We start from the raw sequence: 21,392 nt of genomic DNA on the forward strand, positions 1-21,392 counted from the left end.
TTTGCTTGATTGTTGTTCTCTAAGTCAGCGTCATTGTTCAGTCAACAGGTTCTTGTGTAAGTGTCAAATCCTGTGGGGTGGTCTCACACATTAAAAGCTCCCATCTGCATGTGAAAACCTGTGAATAATCAGCTGAGCCCAAACCCGACATAAACCTCGCCCACCCAACCAACCCTGAGCACAGAATGATGCGCCCAGTCTCTGCCCTTTAACGAATGGTAGCAATTTCAGTGTTTGTCCAGTTGAGACCTTCCAGAACTTTATTCAGGCTTCAGTGGGGATTCAGTCGAGTCATAGTAAAGTCTGAGTTCTTGTCAAGACCGTGACTCTCTACTTTCTGCGCCGCACCGCCGTCTTGATCTTGCGCCCTGCGATTGCTGGCTGTCCACCTGAAGTAGCAGTGAATGATTTTGTAGACCTGTGGGAACAGACAAGTCCCGTTAGAGCATCACCACATACATACACACATACACAAAATCATAAATACTTTGTGGCTGAATCTACTGAACTGCACTGCAGACACCTGATTTCTGAATACATATTATACACTGCTCCCCTGGGGGGGCACTTAAAAAAAAAACATTTAAGCAAATATTCTGACTGCCAGTGCTACCTCTCAGCCTGCTAGCAGAATTCATACCTATGGTATGAATTTCAAAATACTGTTTCACCTTGTCCTCAGGTGCTCTCATTCACAAGATAAGTCGAGGTCATTGATGGTCTTACTCTTCCAAGATGTTTTAACGATGTACCTATGGTATCAATTTAAAGGCCCTACGCCGCCTCGTTCTCAAATGATAGCAAATGACAGCTGCAACTAGTGACAGCATCTCACATACATCGATGGTGGTATCTTTTTTCTATGATCTTTATTATTATTTATATACACTTATAGATAACAGCACAAATACCACTCTTTAAATATTTAATTTCCATTTAGGGCATGCTAACTTGGATTAAAGCTGTTTTGATGTGCATACACTGGGAAAACTTTACATGTTAGCTGTAATAATAGTAATAATAATGATAATAATAATACATTTTATTTAAAAATAGCGCCTTTCAGAGCACCCAAGGACACTGTACAACAAATACACAATATACTAGGGCTGCTCGATATAACGATATATATCGGATGACGATATAAAAACGTCTATCGTTTCATTTTACGCTATTGTTTGTTTCGTTGTGTCGCAAAATAAACTGTTTACAGCAATATTTTTTTCATCGTTTTGATGGTCACTGTAGTGGTTATATTAATTTCTTAAAGTTCTCTCTTTCTCTTATATTTAATATAACCACACTACGGACGGACAAGCGCTTGTTTTTATGCGTTGTCGTTAGCAACAACGACGGTAAAACCACCTCGTGTCCGCTTGTTTATTTTCCCACATAAACCTTTCACAATAAAGCTCAAGATCCTGTTGAGACTTTTCAAAATAAACTGAATCACGTGAAAGATGCAGCGTATTTACGGATGAGAAGCAAAAAAGCTGTCAGGTGCTAAAAAATAAACCTTAGACTCAAACGTTAGAACAGGCTTTTCCCCGCAGCACGCTGTGTAATAAATACTCACAAAGAAAACGGCGGCCGTTACAACCTATGTCTAAAATGTATAGTTTCATGCATCAGTTAAAACACTCGACCCAGGTACGCGACGCCCAGCTGGAAACACTTCACGCAAGTCGAGCTGCCCGACATTCACAGAATTTACAGAAAATGTTACATTTTTGTGATTTATATCGTTATCGGACGATAGATGTGTTAATATCGGGATATGAGATTTTGGTCATATCGCACAGCCCTACAATATACACAATAAGAGTAACAGATAAAAGTTAAAATGATGCAGAGGTTTAGACTGAGAAAAAGCAACATACCCAATATTGAAAGTCGGAGTTTGCCCAAAGTTGAATCCACCTCCAGGTGCACCTGATTGGGGAGCGACAGAGGGGTTGGCAGGGGGAGCAGGGGAGGCTGAGGATCCTGCTCCGAAAGTAAACACACCTGAGGTGTTGTTGGTTGTGGCTCCAAATGCACCGGTTCCTCCAAACTGAAAGCCTCCACCTGGTTTAAAAAAAGTGTTACATTTTAATGTCACAACTAAAATCATGACTATTAAAGGCTCGAAAGGCAGCCAGCCACTCACCTGGTGCGGGATTAGCACCTTGCCCAAATACAGGGGTGGAGTTACTCTGCTGTCCAAAGGCCGGGGGAGGATTCGGTTTGGCCCCAAAAGCTGGGGTCTGGGAAGGTGTGGCTGGGAAAGGAGATCCGAAAGATGATCCAAATGAAGGAGTTTGGTTGTTCCCGAACCCAGCAGAGGGAGCAGAGGTGAAGACAAATGGGGTTGGACCTGCAGATGGAGCTGTGATTGAAAAAGAATAGAAAACATAAATACATATGTCAATCATAAACAAATTGATCACTTATAATACCCGATGTAGATACTTCATAGTTACAGACCTGATGAGGAGGCAGCAGAGGGCGCTGCTGCACCAAAATTGAAGGTGGGAGCAGCAGCGGCAGCAGGAGCAGGAGGAGCAGCAGCAGCAGCAGCAGCAGCATTGGTTGGAGCACCGAAGATGAAAGGCTGAGCTGGAGCAGGAGCAGGAGTGGAGTTGAGAGGAGCAGCTGATGGGGCAGGCGGCTGGCTGTCCTGACTCTGGCCAAAGATGAAGTTTTTAGCTGGAGGAGCGTCACTGGAGGCCGCAGCAGGCTGACCAAACATGAAAGTGTTTGGAGCTGCAGAGGGAGCTGGGGCCGGTGTGGAGGTGCTGCTGCCACTGGCAGCACCAAACAGACTGGGAGTTGGGGTGGAGGACGATGAAGTGGTGGAGTTGGTGGCGTTGGTTGGTTTACTTGCCAGGAAAGAAAAGGCTGGTTTTGGAGCAGCAGAAGCAGGTTCTGTGCAGGACGAGATCATGACAGAGATCAAGAAAACAGCAATTAAACCCACAGTATCGTAGTAAGTCACCAACACACACGTCATAGCAATGAAAGACAAACAGATGTTTCCAGGTTATCGCACATCCTGAGGTCTTAGTAATACAATGAGGGAGTAGAATGTTTTTTAAGCGCAGAAGCAACAGACCTACACAATCACTGGGTGAAAACGTGGATATTTTGGCATCTTCTTGTAAGAAAAAGATTACAATTTTATAAAATAATACAATAATATAAAATGAAGATACTGAATCCCAGAATTGCTTAAGCATTTTTTAATGATAGTAAAAGAAACTGCATGAATGGTCTAGAAACCACAATCTACCCAAAGTGCTGTAAGTGACAGAAATTTAAGTACCTGCAGCACTTTTTCCAAAAGCGAAGGTAGGCTTTGGGGCTTCTGAAGATGATGTTTCATTCTTGTCTGCTGACTTTCCAAAAGTGAAAGCAGGTGGAGGTTGCTCTGTTGGAGCATTGGGCTTGCTGAAGGAAAAGCCACCAGTAAAGGCCTGTGTAGAATCTGCATCCTTACTTGCAGCAGCAAAGAGGAAGGTAGACGGAGCAGAGGAGGTAGCCGCTTCCTTCTTTTCCTCTGGCTTACCAAAGGTAAATGTAGGAGCAGCGGGCTCTTTAGCCGCCTGTGAGGACCCAAAAGTAGGGACTACTTGTGGTGCACTGGTGGCCAAACTCGGCTCCCCCAATCTCCCAAATACAGACCTGGCTGTGCCGCATGAGATGCTGACTGAGCCGCTGTCTGTGTCACTTGAAGATGCTTTACTGTTACTATTTTCTTGAGAGGAGGGAGGTGTGAAAGTAATAGAGGATGAGGAGGTTGTCAAGGTGACTGATGTTTTCTCTTCGGGTTTTGAAAGTCCAATTGTGAAGCCTCCCTTAGAAGAGTTGCTTTCTGTGCTAGAAGATCCAGTTCCAAACACTATCCCACTGCTAGCTCCAAACTTAAACCCAGAACCTGCAGCAGGCTGGTCTGACTTTTTATCATCACTAGAGGCAGCCCCAAATTTAAAGCTCTCAGACGAGCCGCCAAATTTGAACCCTGATGCAGCAGTAGTGTCTTTAGAAGTGGTTTCTGATGAGGAGCTTCCAAACGGCACTCCAAATTTGAATCCACCGGATGAAGAAGAAGAGGTCGACTCAGTGAGCGAGCCTCCAAATTTGAAACCTCCTGCTCCAGACGCTGAAGTACTGTCTGATGTGCCAAACTTAAAACCTCCAGTACTAGAGGCAGAAGATCCTGAGGTTCCACTGGCTGAGGAACCAAAAGTAGAACCAAAAGTAGAACCAAAGGCTGAAACGAGAGGACACAATTAAAGAGGGTAAAGTGATGTAATGAAATAACAACACAAGAGAAAACCTTTTAGCACCCCACACACTTAAATAGTATTTACATGCTACTGAAAAATACTGCAAGTAGAGTGCATTTGTTACCCTTGGGTTCCACTTTAGCTCCAGGTTTGGCTGCCTGACAGGCGACACACTGCACATCAGATGCTTTATTCTGCACAAGACAGACATCACATTCCCAGGCTCCCTCCGGCTTCTTGAACTTTTCTGCCAATCCCAACACAGGGGCACTGCTGCTTGATGAAGAGGGTCCTGCTGATGCTCCTGCACAGTCAATGATGAGATCATGAGAAGAAAAATAATAAAAATAATAATAATAATAATTGTGTGTGTGCGCGTGTGTGTAAATATATATATATATATATATATATATATATATATATATATATATATATATATATATATATATATATATATATATATATATATATATATATATATATATATATATATATATATATATATATATATATATATATATATATATATATATATATATATATATATATATATATATATATATATATATATATATATATATATATATATATATATATATATATATATATATATATATATATATATATATATATATATATATATATATATATATATATATATATATATATATATATATATATATATATATATATATATATATATATATATATATATATATATATATATATATATATATATATATATATATATATATATATACATATATATATATATATATATATATATATATATATATATATATATATATATATATATATATATATATATATATATATATATATATATATATATATATATATATATATATATATATATATATATATATATATATATATATATATATATATATATATATGACTTTAGTCACTGATGCAGCTTATGAAATTACAGAGAAGAACTGCAAAGGACAGCTGGTGCAACCTAAAGCCAAGATTCAGCAACAGAAAAGCAACATTTTTAATTAATTACCTGGTTTAGCACTCGTGCAGGCCACACATTTGGTGTCCTCTGCTTTGTTCTGCACCATACAGGTATCACATTCCCATGCACCCTCAGGTTTTTTAAATTTGTCTCCAAACCCGGTGAACTCTGTAGAAACTGCGGCTGTGGGAGTAGGTACAGTCTTAACCGGCGAGAAGGCCGAAGAAAGAGTCAGTGAGGGTTTGAGTCCCGTTCCGGGTTTGGCCGTTTCGCAGGCCACGCACTTTACTGCATCAGGTTTGTTTATAACAAGACAGGTATCACAGTCCCAGGTGCCGGCAGGTTTGGAAAACATTGTGCCAAAACCTGTTGTGGTTGTAGTGGTAGAGGTGGTGTTAGTGCTGCTGCTGCTCTCCAGCCCAACAGAGGTGGAGGGTGACTGTTTACTGTCCATGGATTTGGATGAAGACTTGGGCTGTGGGGCTGCGCAGCAAACACACTTTGTGTCTGACTGCTTGTTCGGAACCAAGCAGACATCACAGGTCCAGTCTGCTGAGGCTTTGAACAAACCACCAAACCCCGTTGAAGAAGTGGAGGAGGTTGCAGAAGTGGAGGAGGGGGCAGTGGACTGTGTGGACAACTGCTGAGGAGTAGCATCGCGAGCTGGGGATATCTGAGCGACTGGAGAGGCAAAACCTGAAGAAACCAGAACATTAATTAAAGCAATGAACTTCAAACTCAACCATCTGAAAATTTTTCATAACGCAAAATACAAAGACTAACCAGGGGCTTTGAGAAGATCGAGGACGCTGCCCTGCTTCAAGGTCTTGGCTGGTTTGAAAGGTCCTTCAAAGTCTTCTGTGCTTTTTTTTACAGCTGCTTTTACTGTAAACATGAAACATGAGACCAAAAACTCATTTCAAGGTTTCTCAGGTCATACAAACTAACAGGAAGCCAGAATTCATGATTTAGGCTTCAAAGAGCTCACTCCACAATTACTTCTAACAGGGTGACGTCATGTGCTGAACAGTGTCCCTTAGCGCTCCTCTGCCAATAAACGTCAGACACCAGCATGTCAATGTTAGAAAAATGTTTAGGCATAGAGGAAAATCACTGAATTGGACTCGTACTTGTATGCTTTCTTTCTACTCACATTGAGTATGCAAAACGCTTCATACTACAAGTCCATTTATCATAAATCATTTCAGTAGAGGGAACCGCGCAAAATGGGTGCTTCACTCTTACTGTACTGTGTCTTCTTTGTGGCTGCTCACCGTCTTTAATAACTGTCGTGCAGACATACATCACACTGCAGTCAAATTTCAGTACAACACACATTAGCAAGTGCTTACCAGCCGACACACTTGCACTGTGCTGTCTTTTGCTCAATACAGCAGGGAACTGCTGGTGGTTTTAAATTAGTGCTGTCAGTGTTAATCCCGCTAAATGACGTTGACGCAATAACTGCATTAACGCGGCAAATCTCCGTTAATAAGCTAACCGCGCTAATGCGTTGACGTCGTGCAGCCCCACGCACGGGCCGATCGCGGTAACTCGTTAACAGAGATTTGCCGCGTTAATGCAGTTATGGCGTCAACGTCATTTTAACGAGATTAATGCTGACAGCACTATTTTAAATATGTTGTCACATTGTATGTGAAAGGGCCTCTGGCAAAACACTTACCTGCTGCTGCTATGGGCGTGGTCAACTTTCCATTCACCATAGAAGGACCCAGCTTCGCTACAGGTGCACTAAAAGTAAATCCAGCCTACAGAGAAACAAACAATTATCAATTTAACCTTCTAAAGCAAGGTTGTGTAATTATTAAAAAAGTAGAAAAAAATACTTACAGAGGGGGAAAAGGAAGGTGGGCTAGCAGCAGTAGTTTTGACAATAGGGGAGGAAAATGTGAAAAGTACACAAGGTGGCGTTGAGGCTCTTGGTGGATCCTGTAAAAAGTGAAAAGAAAAAAAAAAAAACCTAATTGGTGCTGACTTAAAAGCATTATTTCAGTCACCTACTCACCAGTAAAGTCAAGTTGAACTAGCTCAAAGTTTGTTTTGATGTCAATTAACGATTGAGACTCGCAGTTTCATGACAGAAAAACGCTCGGATGCTTTAAGACGTACCTTATCTGTGACTGTTTCCTTAACAGGAGTAACAGCCGAGATCTTGGGAGAGGAGCTAGTGGAAGTGTTGAGCGGCGGTAAAGGAGAAGAGAAGCTGAAGGTGGGCAATGCAGATGTGCTGATGGGAAGTAAAATGGCCGGGAGCTCTGGCACCTCCGCAACCTGCAGTCAGAAAACAAGCAGAAGCAACACGTTATACCTTTGTTTCTCTTACTGGATGAAGACTGTGATAACTTACAAAAAGATCACCATTAGATAGATCAAGATCTCACCTCATCTACCAGACGTTTGGAGGAGGGCCGAGCAGTGGTCTTCTCTCTCTTCATCTTTCCTCCTCCAGAGCTCACACTGCTGACTGCAGGTGTGCTGGACAGAGGGTAAACTGGGCCACTAGAACTCTTTGTGCTAAAAAAAAAACAAAACAAAAAAACCAAATACAGGTATAAACAACCATTTGTCAGTTAGCTTGTTGTGCTTTCTTACTTTGAATAAATTGACTATAATAAATTAATTTGTGAGATAAATTCTCAACAAGATTTTTAAGCAGGACATAAATCTGAAAATGCAAGAATATGAGGAAACTGTCACCTCAGTTTCTCAGAGACAGGAACATCGTTCTTAAGTTAGACTTGAACCTGATTAATCAGAGTCACTGTTTTACCTTTGAGATGGACCTGGGGTCGCTTCGGGAAGCTGTGGTGATTGTCTTGTGTGCTATGGGAATAATGCAAAAACAAAGGGATTACAAACAGGTTTTATATCTGATATATTCTGACTGGCTGCAAATACAGGAAAATCATGACGGGAGGCAACACTGTGCAACTAACCGTCTCTCTTGCAGTCCTGTCTACAGCTCGAGTCACTCCTCCGGGGGTTAAAGTAGGCCTGAAGGACACAGAGCGGTTTCCTGATACAGAAGCAGCAGGAACCACAAGTTTTTGCACCGGTGGAAGGTTAGAGTCCATCTGGATTTAGGAGAAAAAATTAATAAAAATAGAGTTAACTGAGAGGGCAGTGTTTGATTCTTGTTCTTTTCTGTGTCCATATTCAGAAACAGTTAATTCCTTTCTACTCAAAAATGAAACCGATTTGAAATGTGAACATCAACTTCTCTAAACATACATAAAATTTTACTTCAAAGATAACTTTATAGCAATCCTTCAGATGCTGTCATAAAGAAATTGCTATGTGGACCTACAGAGGACTGTCAAGATTATATTTTAATTAAAAAATATGGGGTTCGTATCAGGTCTGCTTATGTAAAACTAAAAGAAAAACAAAAATAAAACACCACTGCCTCAAGAGGCATAACCAAGAAAATTCTAGTAACTGCTTGGTTATATTTTGAACCATGCCGAGGTAAAACAGAAATTACACATGAAAGCCCTGGTTTGGGTAAGCAGGCTTTCTTGTTCAGACCTGTAAGACTGAATACACCATTGTTCTGCACTGCAGCTGTCACAGCTGGCAACGCCTGACAGTTATTACTGAGGACAAGTTCATTCCAGAGCTGGCACAATTTAACAATGGACAGCACTTAATACAGCGCACATTAGCACCATTTCATGAGCCAACTACATAGTAGCCTGCCAGAGTTTTGCTCACAGGTGTGTGTAGACACATAAGAGACACACACAGAGTGAGGAACAGCTGAGGAGACTCCCGTTAATAAGCGTAAAGGAGACCAAACCGGTAGGGGACAGAAATGACATGAAGACAAATTGCAACAAGTGCTGCTGCACTTGTACAATGATCTCCTGTTTGTATCACTAAGCACACTGCAGAGGACACTTGAGAAATTTAGATGTTGATCTGCAACCACAAGCTTTCACCCACATTCAACACCGTTATTAACAAACCAGAGGAACGAGGCTAAAATTGGACAGCTATGAGCTAACTAAAATTTTGATGGCCACATATATTCTGAAACTGGTACTTACCCGTTTCTTTTTAGACGGGAGATGTAACGCATCTGGATTTACACCATCCACTGGCTGCAAGACAGAACTCAAGTGAGAACTTTTTGGGCTGGATGTGGTGTCAGTATAACAAAATAATATAAACCAGCTTTTCTCAATGTCTGGGGTGTTTATCTTCACATGATGTGCTGCAATGTACAAAGTGTCAGAAAACTGATGCTTATGCTGAATATTAAAAGCTCTTACTGGTGACAGTAAGGGGGATGAGGCTGCTGCAGGGATTCGCTTGGCATCCTGTAAATGAAGACAAATAAATGTCCATCAGGTTTAAAGATTTTAAAGCAGGAACACCTGCCAGAACATTTTGACAATGTTTATATTTGCATATTCACTTCTATGTGGGACACCGAACTGAGATGAAGTATAATTTCATCTTGCATGTGTGTACTCACAGCTAGTGGGCTCGACATGCGCTCCAAAGACTGCAGGATGCGTCTGGCTGTGGCGCTGGTCACCCCGCAGGGCTGAGCACCAGCAGGCTTGGCCTTGATCTGTCTCCTCACCGGGGCCTGCATATCAGATAAACTACTTCAGTCTACAGTTTAATCAATAATATTCAAACTATAATGTCAGTATCACAAACAAACAACTTACCTCCAAAATCTTAAACATGTTCTGTGCAACATTTATTGTTTATTAAACATAATTATGGCCAATATGTGAGCATATTAGACCTTTAACCTCTCTAGTAGGTTACAGCCAACAGCGTGTGGGCTGGTGTCTGTGTGCAGGACAAAAATTGAATGCTGTGCCTCCTTTTCATTCCCATCGCCAACAGTAAGCAACAGCAGCTTTGAAATGGATTCCAGTAACCACTTATATATTTCCTTGTGTTGCCAAATACAACGTTTACAGCAATATTTTCATCATCATTTGTATTATGGTGGGCAATCTTACATGGCAACACATGGATGCAAACAGAAACATGAATACCAGAATGATGAGTAGAGGTGAGACAGAACACACATTGTAGCTCGGAAAGAGAGAACGGCGAGTCGAGACAAATGGAGGATCTTACTGCTAACCCAGGAGCTACCTCTGTATCAAGAACTTTGTTTAGTTACATAAAGTCTGACAAAGACCAAACTGTACTTTGCATATTATGCTGGTCCCCAAAATAGGCCACCACAAACCTATTCGACCACCTATGAAAGAACCATATGAACGAATATGGAGCAAGTTTACAAATGGGAAACAAAAGAACAACCAAATGGTCAAAATAAATCCTAGAGTGAACCTTTAAGGTACAATGTTTATATTTGATGTTTTGTATAATAATATTTTATACTTGGTCTTTAATTATTTAGTTTTAAAAAGTATTTTAGATTTTATACAGTCGCATTTTTACATTCTTAAACAGTTTCTCATTAGTTTTAAATAAAAGAGACAAATAATCGTATATGAATGAGTACCGTATTTTCACGACCATAAGGCGCACTTAAAAGTCTTAGATTTTCTTCAAAAAGTATGGCGCGCCCTATAGTGCAGTGCGCCCTGTGTGTTGTAATGAGGACGTAGTAGAGAACACCATGAGAACGCTAAAGGGTGAAGTGTGGGCGTTGACTGTAGCGGTATATACGATCGCACATACCTGTATAAAAGTACAGGTATGTGCGTTATGCAGGACATCGTTGTTTTAACAACCCTGAAAATGGCAAAGAGACACGCTTACGAAGCACAGTTTAAACTGAAGGCCATCAGCTACGCAGAGGAACATGGAAATCGAGCAGCAGCGAGAGAATTTAAGATTAACGAATTGATGGTTCGCAAGTGGAGGAAGCTAGAAAACAAGCTCCGGCAGGTCAAGAAAACGCAGCTGAGTTTCCGTGGACATAAGGCGAGGTGGCCCCGAGTTGGAGGAAAGACTCGAGCGGTGGATCATCGAGCAAAGAACAAGCGGGAGAAGCGTTTCGACGGTCACCATTCGGCTAAAAGCAGTTTCACTAGCTGAAGAAATGAACATTGAACATTTCCAAGGAGGCCCGTCTTGGCGCTTTCGTTTTATGAAACGGTGCCATTTTTCCATCCGGACCAGGACTACGGTAGCGCAGCAACTTCCAGCGGATTATAAGGAAAAGCTGGCCATCTTCCGCTCCTACTGCAGCAAACACATCGGCGACAAAAACATCCAGCCCAGCCACATCACAAACATGGACGAGGTGCCGCTCACTTTCGACATCCCGGTGAGTCACACTGTGGAGAAGAAGGGGACCAGCACGGTAGCGATACGCACAACGGGTATGAAAAGTCTTCTTTACTGTTGTGCTTGGCTGCCATGCTAATGGACAGAAACTGCCGCCTATGGTGATTTTTAAGCGAAAGACTTTGCCTAAAGAGAAGTTTCCAGCAGGAATCATCATTAAGGCAAATGAAAAGGGCTGGATGGATGAGGAAATGATGAAGGAGTGGCTGAGGGAGGTGTATGTAAGGAGACCAGGTGGTTTTTTCCACGCATCACCATCGCTCTTGATCTGTGACTCTATGCGTGCCCATCTCACAGCCGATGTGAAAAAAACTAGTGAAACAAATGAACTGTGAGCTTGCTGTCATTCCGGGACGCCTGACAAAGGAACTCCAACCGCTGGACATCGGTGTGAACCGCCCGTTCAAAGTAAGGCTGCGAGCGGCGTGGGAGCGATGGATGACCGATGGAGACCACAGTTTCACCAAGAGTGGAAGGCAGCGCCGGGCGAGTTACGCCACAATTTGCCAATGGATTGTAGATGCTTGGGCTAACATGTCTGCTGGCACTGTTGTTCGAGCTTTCGCAAAAGCCGGCATCATTTCCGAGGAGCCGCACGGCACGGAAAGTGACTCTGACAGTGAAGAAAGTGAACCTGGAATGTTTGATGGAGATTTAGCGCAGCTGTTCAATTCAGACACAGAGGATGAGGACTTCGATGGGTTTGATTGATGATAAAAATGTGAGTACCAAACTCGTTTTGCTCCTGCTTTATTTTTAAATACGCACACTTGTATGCTTGTGTGTTGTTGATGATGACGATTACTGGTAATAGAAATGTGAGTACCAAACTCAGGTTTGCTCCCGCTTTATTTTTAAATACGCATACGGTACTTGTATGCGCCCTATAATCCAGTGCGCCTTATGTGTGTGTTAAATACAGTAATGGCACACATAACTGAGACTGCGCCTTTTAGTACGGTGCGTCTTATGGTCGTGAAAATACGGTACTGTTCAGTCCTGAGTACAAAATTTATCATATAAAACAGAAACATATCAGGATATGAGATTTTAATCATACCACACAGTCCTAATAGCTTCCACCAAAGAGACTCCAACACAAACTCAACACAAAACTGTTGTGGTTTTGAGTAGCATTTTGCCAAAGGCAACATTAGCAAACAATCAAGCCAAGGTTGGCTAGCTACGTGCTACATCTGGTACCAATCACTGTGGTCACAAAAGCAGATAATCCTAACATCAGCCAGACAAAGAAGAAGAAGAAAAAAAAAGACAGTTTTATCTAATAAAAACCACCTGGCTAAGTCGGACTACATTACACTACCAGAACAACAGTCTACATTAGCAGGGCATTCATGTGTTTTTCTGGATCAAACCTGACCCTCAGAAACTACTGCAAACTACTACAATGTTAGACAATGCTACCACTCCTGATATATATACTCAGATATACACACTTTTTATTACAAGATTAAAAATATACTTTAGTGCAACCCATGTTTTCACTGTTTTATTCAACACAAGCTACATTAAAAAATAAATGCAAGCACACCTGCAAATGTAACAGAATGAATGCATGAATTACGTTTTACAAGGGTGTACAACCAAATAAAAAATAAATAAATAAAATACAACGCATAAGACCTACTGCAATAGACTGCTACGCGGTGCCATGGTAACAATAAAAGCTTCTGTTTTAACACCATACATGACCATCATCTTGCTCACCTGATACGGTGTTCCAGGACGACTGCGCAAGCTCCTGACTGCAGCTGCACCACCATAGGTGGTCTTCCCGGGGTAGAAGGGTGAATCTCCAAGCTGGCTAGAGTTCAGCACCGTGCTGTTTAAAGTGGACTGGAACGGAGGAAGGTAAATATAATTCAGAGTCATTTTTTCATACATTCCTAAATTAGTTATTATCCTAATTTATGAGAGCCCCATTTGTTATGATTTACTTTACTTTAACTCATGAAATAAGAAAAACATTTCAAAATAAATCAAATGCAAAGTTAAACTACAAATATGTGTTATAGTGCCTTCAATATACAATGAAAGTCAAAGGTATACTATGACTTTTACTGGTCAAAGCATAGCTTTCACGTATTCTCAGAAGTTGATTTATTATAATCTCACGTGGTTTTACAGGGAATTACTAACTGTTACATTAGAGCTTCCTAAAACATGTCCGACAAGCTCAGACTTGTATTAGGCGTTACTCTTACTTTTTTGTTTAAATATTCAACTGTTTTGTCTTGTTAAAATCAGAGCTGGACTGCACAGTAATGCTACTTGCTATGAATTGGTTGGCCTCAACTTCGGTGCCAGTGGCAATAAAAAGTAAATGTAAAGCAGCCTAACATTACTAAAGTAATCTTGTAAACAAGAGATTGTCTCTTAGAGGGATAGTAACAGTGATTTTACATATTATCCAACAAAAATACCACTGTAAATTTATAATTTAGTGCTCGAAGCATCAACATTTGACTGCACTTCGAAGCAAAGATCAGCACATTTACATCAAGCTGCTGTGATAAGTAAGCTTCACTCAATCATGTGCTTCACTCATCTCATGGCACCCTGGTAAAACATGTATGAAACTCTTTTTTAAGAGCTTTTTACAAACATTACATGCTGAGAGATTCAGGATCTTGGTGGACAGACAAACACTCACATTGGAGGATGTTCCAAAGACAGACAGGTTGAAAGCAGGCTTTTTCAGACTGGACTGGGAAGGTTGAGGTCCAGAGTTTGTTCTGTCTGTCTCCGGGGACCAAAGCTGAGGAAGTGATGCCGTTTTAGAAGTGGGGACATCTGAAAAAGAAAGAGATACTGAAAATCTCTATAATTCAAGAGAACACTAGTGTGTTAATCTAGCTTCTAGCCGTGGCTCTATAGGGCTTTGAAAATACGTCCAAAAAGTGTTGGATATAAAACATTTTTGTTTGTTTTTTTAATTACAGCACTTTGTTTTGGTTATGTGGCTGAGTTGTTTGTATATACTAGAGCCCCTCTACCTGAACTGCCCATCCACATATGCAATACTTATTTGATTGCATTTTAATCTAAAAATGTATCCAAAAAGCAAAATCACAGTTCTGCTTAGTCTGAGGCAAGAAAAACAATGTTTATAAGAAGATCATAAAAATCAACTCAAATTATAACTTTTACGTCAAATCTGTTCAGACTCCCTTTCTTCATCCTGTAATTACCTTACTAGCTGTGCTAAACGTGGTTTCATCCCACAAACAAACAGTATTCAAAGGGTATAGTCCTGGAATAAAGAAATGCTATATGTATAGCTGTATATCAGCTTTGCATATGCAAATGTATGCAAGTCCAACACATTGCGGTCAAGGCTATATATGGGGTTGTAGTTGTGTGTTTACACCTATACAACAGTAGGCAAATAGTCTGAACACAGACCGGTTTAACGGCACAACAGATCCAAAGAACTCAACACTGAGGCTCAATTCACTCATCAACTGAGAATTAAATTTCTTCTAACTGCTCCACTACCTCAACCCACTTTGGAGGATAAGCGAGTGTATGCAGAACGTTACAGATTTCATGTTTGTAGCTGCCACTTTTTAAATATTTACATTATGTCAGATTACATTACAAAACACTTAAACACACAAATCTGCCATCTATTTACCCTTGTCAGATGCACGGGAGGAGAATCCACTTGTGGTGGAGATGTTATCATCTTCATGCTGTGACAGGTTATCCTTAATCTCTTTTACCAAGGAGAAGCCAGTGGAAAAGGGTCCAGGGGCTGAGGAGGTGGAGGGCTGTGAGAAGAGGCTGCTAGAAGCCCCCAAAGTTGGGGAGGAGGCATCCAGTGGGGTGAAGTGGAGATGGGAGCGACTAAGAGGAGGTCGAGAGAGCACATATTCCTGAAAGTTCAGGGATGCTCTGCTTGTTGAGGGCTCTGTGTAAGAAGGACAAATATGACAGGTGAGCTCAGCAATACAAATAAAATATCACCACTAACCATATGATCTGAAAGACCCCTCACCTGTGTTACTAGTACTTGGCTCTGGGGAGTCACGTCCATCGAGGGGAGGTGGTCCCTCTTCGCTACCATTAGGAGGAGGAGGCGGCGGCTTGCAGTTTTGCTCTGTCCCATGTATATCTACTCCTCCTTCGGGAGCATCGCCATTCTTGAAATATTTCTGCAGCCAGGAAGGAACGATGCTCTTTACTGTGTCTGTCACTCGACTGATGAGGCCTGACTGCTGCTGATAAAACCAAGAGGAGGGGAGAGGAAAGAGTCAATAAGGGTGTAAAATAAATAATATTTACATTTAACAAAAAAAACAAACCAAGTCAGTATTTGCAGCTGCTTCATTTGAAAATTCCTTTGACAACTGGCACTGGACACTATTCAATGTATGTAAAATAAAATAAAATTCCCTGCTAAGAGTGTTGCTAGTTCAGTCTTGTGGATTTTTCACTTTTGACACCAAAACACAAAAAATCCCATGCTCGGTCAAAAGACCTAATAAACTTGTGGTAAATCAACTCCACAAAACCGAGAGTCATAAAAACCTTGGACACTTCAGATTAGCAAACCACAGCTATCAACATTGGATTTTTTTATCTGAATCAAGTGCACTGCCCGTCATTTGCAATGAGACTCTATTCGTCTTCACTTGTGCAAAACAAAACAAACACAGAAATTGGGTCAGGCACTGTGCATGCTTCTGTGAAACACTGAGCAAGTGACGTTGTTCTGCACTGTACTCAGGTCAAACACTGGATGAATTCCCGGCGATGCAGAGGAGTCAAATCTCCTAAATACCATGCATAGAAAGTAAATGCATTTCAACACCCAGTTATACTGGGACACACATTTTAGCATTTGTAACTTTTTTAAACCATCTCTGAGAACAAAACAATCTACAATTAATTTAGTTCCCCTCATTCTTGTCTCCCTACTGGGTAGCTCATCAGTCTATGCAATTTAGCTCTGGGCTTTGTATTCCAACTTCCCCATCTTGGACTGCAGCTGACAACAGCAGTCCTTAATTTGTCCTGCAGAAGAACTGTGATTCACTTTAACTAGAAACTACAGCAACTAGAGAGCTTGGTCATGGACCTCTACACACAGTTCACTAAGGCTACAAAGGCAAAGCGAGCTCGACCGTTAGCAACTGCAGTCCACAATGATGAAACTCATCCACAGCAGGAGACACTCAGTGGAGAGCAGCTAATTAAGTGTTTAGTGATTTTTTCCGAAATAAAACGTTTGCACAGAATAAGCTTATAAATAGAAATGTGACACAGCACGCAAATTGTCAGCCAAAGATGCAGGCAGACAATCCCAGCTGTGCGCAAAAACAGCTAAGCAACAATGCAACAAGAACTACAGGACTTAAATTTTTTTCCACGGTTTCTTTAATGTCAATACCTCTCAAAACCATGTCCCAAAAATGTAGCTGTGAACCATTTCTGATGCATAAACTGCAAATAAACAACGCTCCAAGTCTTTGTACAGCACACCTTTTGGTTATAAGGGAAAACTCCCACTCATTGCAGCCACACGACTAAGGGTACAACCTGGTGAGCCAGTCAATGAAATCTGCGCCCTCGCTGATGCTGATGACTTTACTTCTTTAGTCTGTGATGATAATGCATGTGCATTATCATAGCTTTTATCAGAAGTTTAATTATTTATGAACATACTACAGGTGGCAATTTGTGTAATTATTAAACCACAATAAACATCAGTCATAATTTGACATCTTTGAGTTAAAAAGTTATAGAAAACAATTTAACACAGATAAATTAAACTTTTTTTGCATATCAATCTATAAGTTCTTAGATTTTTTTTTTTTTATTAAAAAAATTTGAACTTTATACAAGTTTTCACATGGCACATTACACATTAATAATTTACGCACATGTGCAACTGCTATTGCAGTGTGCATATACTCCCTGCCTCTGCCACAAAATACAACCTAAACACGAGGAACACTGTGCTCTTATTGATAGCACTCTTCTTGTTTTATTGTAAAGTAATGACATAACTGTAGTTCTGACTACCTTTGGCATACTGGCAAGCTACTCTTCATACTAAGAAGGTAAAAAGGGTGTTTTCACATATGGATTCGATCTTGGGAAATTTTTCTAGACATTACTCAATTCAAATGAAAAATATCCACCTAAAAGTTTGTGTGAGGTCAGACTGAGCTGATGTGAGGACAGTCCAGTGCACTATTGAGCGGTCTTGCCTGCGTCCTAACTCATTTATGCTCTGCTAGCTTCATCAGCTAAACCAAACGGAATATATCCAGCAGTGTTAATATGTCTGATATGAACTGTTTCATACTGACTGCAAAATGTGAGAAAAGGAAACTTCAGAAAGCATCCTGACCAGACACCAAATGTGAAAACAGTTCCAGAGAGAGGACTGACCAATCTCTCAGCCTGTAGCTAAGTTTAACAAGAACCTGCCAAAGTTGAAGCTATGTGGCAAACAGACTTTCAGCATACAGACCATTTTACTTTTGGTTTGTTCTTTAAAACAAAAACAAAAAAAACTCAGCCTAGCAGCCTCATTTTCAGTGTGTAACCTGAAACAGCAGGTGAAAAGATTAGTGTTCTTCAGATTTAAGCTTTTTGAACAGGTGATGTGATAAGTGACTAAGTGGATTCTAAATTGGTGGTCTTTTGATGCAAGAAGACATTTATTGAAAATATTTAATTTAAAGTCCAGTGTTATTGTTGTACTTGGGTGTCTTCATATTAAGACACCAATGCTGTTTGTGATAAGAGAAGTTAGAAAAGGAAGCTCTGAGGAAAAGCACCAGCTTGCAAGTGCATCTCTTGGAGACACCATATACCCCGCAGTGACTTTCAGCACTTGATAAGCTATATATGCTCCTTCCTTCCTCCTTATCTATGCCACACACCTGTGGGGCACCCTGTACTTTACCCTGTGTGCAAATACACTAGTGTATTTACATGTGTATAAAATGTGAAAAATAAGTATAACCACCACCATAGTGTTGCTTTTTAAAAAAAAAAAAAAAATCATAAAAGCTATCCATCAGGATTTCTACTGTAGACACAGTAGCATAGCTAAGACCCAAGAGTGTTGTATGAACTGCACATCAACCTTGAGAAGCTTTTGTGCTTATTTTTTTAAGTGAATAATATCTAATTAAATTGGTGCTCTTATTTTAAAAAAAAGAAAAGTGAAGCCAGCCCGACTGTTTTGAAGAACTGCAATCCTAGAAGTGAATCAAGACAGAAACAGCACAAACACTGCATGTCTTACCAAGCTCCTTCTGCTTTCTCAACAAAGTGTTGTGTAAACAAAACTGATGATGAAAAATTAAACCTATCTTTTAAACTGTAAATAAGATTTGGGTAATTGTTGTTTGTGGGTGAGTGAGCCTTTACTTAAATGTGAAAGTTCAAACACTTCTGCATCATGTGCTATTGAATCTATGCACAATTTAAAAAGACTTAACCTTGACTCACATGTTACAGAGGTGAAAAACTATTCAACTTCTTTTTGTGTTTCATGCTACAGTTTCATGTACTTGTCTTCATTGTTACCATGAATGCCATTTCTATTTTAACACTATGTGCGAAGTCAAAAGGGTACATTGCCATGGGATCAATGCTGAATTATGCAAAATCTGGGTTGCTGATTATGTGATATATGCTGTTAAGAGCTGTAACATGACACTGGAACGACAACAGCAGAGCTTGGAAAATTACATGAGTCTTCTTTTTCTGTTGTCGGTTAACTGGTGCTTTTAGGTAGAAGTGTGAATGTTTTTCTGTGTATATGCATTAGTCCTGCAGCAGTTTGGCGACCTGCCCAGGGAGTACCCTACCTGTCGTTCTATGAGAGTTGGGATGGGCTCCAGCTCTCTACCCTTGTGACCCTGAATTGGATTCTGGTCAGTTAGCAGCTTAATAAATCACTGCCACAACTTGTAAAGAGTCAAACATAGTCGTACGAATGCAATCAATTATAATGCTCGATAGAAACATGTTGATTATACTTGATTTGTGATATTACCTGATCCAGAGCATCAAACATGGGAGGAAAACAAAAACCATGAAACCCAGAAGAGTCGAATTAAAAAATGTGTAGTATTTTGTTTGTATAATCAATATATCTTGATGGCAAGCATAAATAATATCTATCCAAAATCCTGTCTTAGTTGAAATTCATAAATGTGACAACATTTATGAATGCTGGTGCTGATGATTGTTTGTACGACTACGACTATTAATGACGATCGTCAAGGAAAGTCGATTGTATATTTCTCAAAAAAAAAGAAAGAAAGATTTGCAGTTGATTTGCACTCCAGATAGAGAATACACTTGTAGTTCACTGGAGTTTTTTCTTTAACTGATAACAAAAAAAGTACACAAGATTTTCGACTACCAGGACAAGTCTTAGCCACCATTAAGATCACAGGTTGGTTTTAAAGCCAACAGTACCGCTGTCCAGGCGGCAAATATACCCACTAAGGTAACCATGTGGGTTTCCAAGCAGCCAATGCTCTCTGCGCAGTTCAGCTGGCTTTGATTTGGCTAACGGTGCCTAGCACTTAAAAGGTTTCCACCCAGCCCCCCAACACAACCTTAAAATGTAAAACAGTTATGTGTACCCCGAGACAGTTGTTGCTTAGAACCAAACCATCTTGCCACGTCTACCTGCAACAGTATGACGCCTCAAAACTTAAGAACCGAGGACAACAATGCGCCGTTCGCCGATGCTAGCGTCCACTAGCACTAGCTCCATCGGCTAATGGCTAGAATCCTACTTCCTCGCTTTCCACGAACTTTGTTAACAGTTAAAAACTCACGACTTCAGCAAATGTTGGCCATCTCAACTTGTCGCATGTGAATGAGCACTTAATCAACACTCGTTACCTAATGTAAACGACACACCGTGTTGCGATTTGACTGTCAAGCCCGCCTGCTTTTGCTAACCTATGAGCTAGTTAGCTAGCCTTTAGCCGTTAGCATTTCCTGTGCATGCTAGCAGCGCGTGGAGGCCACGAGCGCTAACTGCAGGCCACAAAATGTCTCCAACTAAACAATAACAAGACCTCAAGAATACAAGCATTACAGTCACTGTACGGTCCTCGAAACGGGCTTTAAACTGAAATTGTTCATTCTGTTTACCTGTTTACTCTTGGCGTAAGGTTTAGAGGCAATATGATATCTCCTGCTTCTAATTTTCCCTCCACCCGTGGCCGCCATGGCTCTTTCGTCTGAGTGTCTTTCGGTGTTTCGGCGCCGGATAGCTGTCATCCAACACAGTGGCCACTCTCAAAGGAACTATGGGAAATGTAGTTGCATAACCTAACAAAGGAGGTAAACTCGACAGGTCAAGGGTACTGTATGGCATCATGAGGATAATTATTATTATAAAGGTAATAAGAGTAATTATAAGGACATTTGTACATTTACATTTACAAAAATCACAAGTATAAATCTTAATAAATCTCAATAACATATATTTGTAAGGGGAAAAAATTATTTTTTTTCCTTTTGTCTAGGCATTTTCAGTAGTTTTTATAAATGATGTGGCATGGGGGAGGGATATGGAAGCTTCTTTCTGCCACTGAAAAAAGAAAAATATTTTCTGTTGTCTGTAATTCCAAATATTGACTTAAGAATTCCAAATAATTTCAAGTTACATGTCTCTGAGATTTTGAGACATTTTGAGATAAGGGCTTTAGATTTTGACTCAGATCTGCCTGGCAAATGGTGGAAGTAAAATTTCATAGTAGCGGGGAGCTCACCTTATGAATGTTTGATCATAAATAAATACAGTAAACAAAGAGTTT

The 21,392-nt window shown here is 40.4% G+C and overlaps 1 protein-coding gene across 2 annotated transcripts in view; it reads right to left on the bottom strand.

Annotated features, from left to right (window-relative positions):
• nup153 (nucleoporin 153) overlaps nt 1-20,857 on the bottom strand; it is a 22,509-nt gene extending 1,652 nt beyond the window's left edge. Inside the window, exons 1-22 of one of the 2 annotated variants that reach the window (XM_031729417.2) lie at nt 20,725-20,857; nt 15,584-15,806; nt 15,221-15,496; nt 14,237-14,376; nt 13,291-13,419; nt 9,752-9,868; nt 9,546-9,593; nt 9,321-9,374; nt 8,208-8,345; nt 8,042-8,094; nt 7,653-7,785; nt 7,381-7,542; nt 7,102-7,200; nt 6,935-7,019; nt 6,034-6,135; nt 5,299-5,946; nt 4,393-4,572; nt 3,305-4,252; nt 2,467-2,907; nt 2,150-2,368; nt 1,881-2,067; nt 1-418 (exon numbers count right to left, since the gene is read on the bottom strand). The exon at nt 1-418 is cut by the window's left edge and continues 1,652 nt beyond it. In XM_031729417.2, the coding sequence (XP_031585277.2) occupies nt 331-418; nt 1,881-2,067; nt 2,150-2,368; nt 2,467-2,907; nt 3,305-4,252; nt 4,393-4,572; nt 5,299-5,946; nt 6,034-6,135; nt 6,935-7,019; nt 7,102-7,200; nt 7,381-7,542; nt 7,653-7,785; nt 8,042-8,094; nt 8,208-8,345; nt 9,321-9,374; nt 9,546-9,593; nt 9,752-9,868; nt 13,291-13,419; nt 14,237-14,376; nt 15,221-15,496; nt 15,584-15,806; nt 20,725-20,853 (4,599 nt within the window). In that variant the 5' untranslated portion in view covers nt 20,854-20,857 and the 3' untranslated portion in view covers nt 1-330. The remainder of the gene's footprint in view (nt 419-1,880; nt 2,068-2,149; nt 2,369-2,466; nt 2,908-3,304; nt 4,253-4,392; nt 4,573-5,298; nt 5,947-6,033; nt 6,136-6,934; nt 7,020-7,101; nt 7,201-7,380; nt 7,543-7,652; nt 7,786-8,041; nt 8,095-8,207; nt 8,346-9,320; nt 9,375-9,545; nt 9,594-9,751; nt 9,869-13,290; nt 13,420-14,236; nt 14,377-15,220; nt 15,497-15,583; nt 15,807-20,724) is intronic. The other variant, XM_031729418.2, reaches the window with a different exon arrangement.
• Nucleotides 20,858-21,392: the final 535 nt, after the last annotated feature.

This window comes from Oreochromis aureus, linkage group 22 (genome assembly GCF_013358895.1).
Source record: "Oreochromis aureus strain Israel breed Guangdong linkage group 22, ZZ_aureus, whole genome shotgun sequence".
NCBI classification, from domain to species: Eukaryota; Metazoa; Chordata; class Actinopteri; order Cichliformes; family Cichlidae; genus Oreochromis; species Oreochromis aureus.